The following is a 1080-nucleotide window of genomic DNA, read 5'->3' on the forward strand; positions in this document are numbered from 1 at the left end:
ATTCTGAACAGAAATGTATTTATTCAGCTTTTCCTGCCGAAAAGCCTCTGCCCCCTAACGGAATTGGTCAAATTTAGTGTCTGAAATATGCCTTATGGTATGTTATTCATTTAGTGAAGAATTCATCAGCTTCTAGAGTTTCACAGCTCATACACAAAGACAACTGGAACTCATACAGTATACCTAGTTGGGGGCCTTAAGGGGAGAAAGTTTTCATTTTGTGCAAATCTAAAAGTGCCACATTTTTCACAGATGGAGCATGCACTGGGCCCCCGACTAACTGTAGGCCTACACTACAGTGTAATTAGTACAATGACACTATAAAGATGGGGCTTGTTGGGACGGGAGAAAGACCCAGAGTAGAAAATGTTGTTGAAATGATGATGATGTTTACTTATTCATTGGTTTACGTGTGTGTGTGTGTGTGTGTGTGTGTGTGTGTGTGTGTGTGTGTGTGTGTGTGTGTGTGTGTGTGTGTGCGTGCGTGCGTGCGTGCGTGCGTGCGTGCGTGCGTGCGTGCGTGCGTGCGTGCGTGCGTGCGTGCGTGCGTGTGTTCTTCTCAGTCCAAGCTGGGACACTTGACGCTGCTTGTGTGCACGGCGCACGGCTACATGTACGGCTGGAACAAGTTCCTGAAGCTCTCCACCTACAAGTGGTTCACTCCTCCAGGTTACATGCTGTGTCTGGTCACTCCCTCTGTGGTGCTGGTCTGCAAACTGCTGCTGCTCCTCCCCTGCGTCGACCGCAGCCTCACACGCATACGACAAGGCTGGGAGAGGAGCAGCGACCCGGGAGCTGAGAGAGGGGACGACAACAAGGCGACGCAACTCTGAACCAGAGCCGTTTATTGCTAATTGCGGACTACTGTAATGCACTTGCATAGTGGCCAGGGGCGTCACACCAAATTCTGGGCCCTGGGTACAAGGATTCACTGCGGGGCCCCCATGAATGTTAACTATTGAAAAATAGCAGATATACAAGCTCACAGCGCTGCGAGCTTGTAGATCTGCTATTTTTGAAAAATCGTGAAAATGTTTCCATGTCAGTGATGCTCAAACTTTTTCATGTGAAGGATCCCCC

At 49.2% G+C, this 1080-nt stretch overlaps 1 protein-coding gene across 1 annotated transcript in view; it reads left to right on the plus strand.

The window, feature by feature from the left end:
- The window catches only part of LOC308297362 (metalloreductase STEAP4-like), a gene marked incomplete at its 3' end in the record, with an annotated part of 22393 nt that extends 21560 nt beyond the window's left edge, over window positions 1-833 (plus strand). Inside the window, exon 9 of the mRNA XM_080740774.1 lies at window positions 564-833. Within this exon, the coding sequence (XP_080596900.1) occupies window positions 564-833 (270 nt within the window). The remainder of the gene's footprint in view (window positions 1-563) is intronic.
- Between the last annotated feature and the right edge of the window lie 247 nt (window positions 834-1080).

The sequence above is a fragment of the Nannobrachium achirus genome, assembly GCF_963921795.1.
Source record: "Nannobrachium achirus genome assembly, chromosome: 2".
In the NCBI taxonomy this organism is placed as follows: Eukaryota; Metazoa; Chordata; class Actinopteri; order Myctophiformes; family Myctophidae; genus Nannobrachium; species Nannobrachium achirus.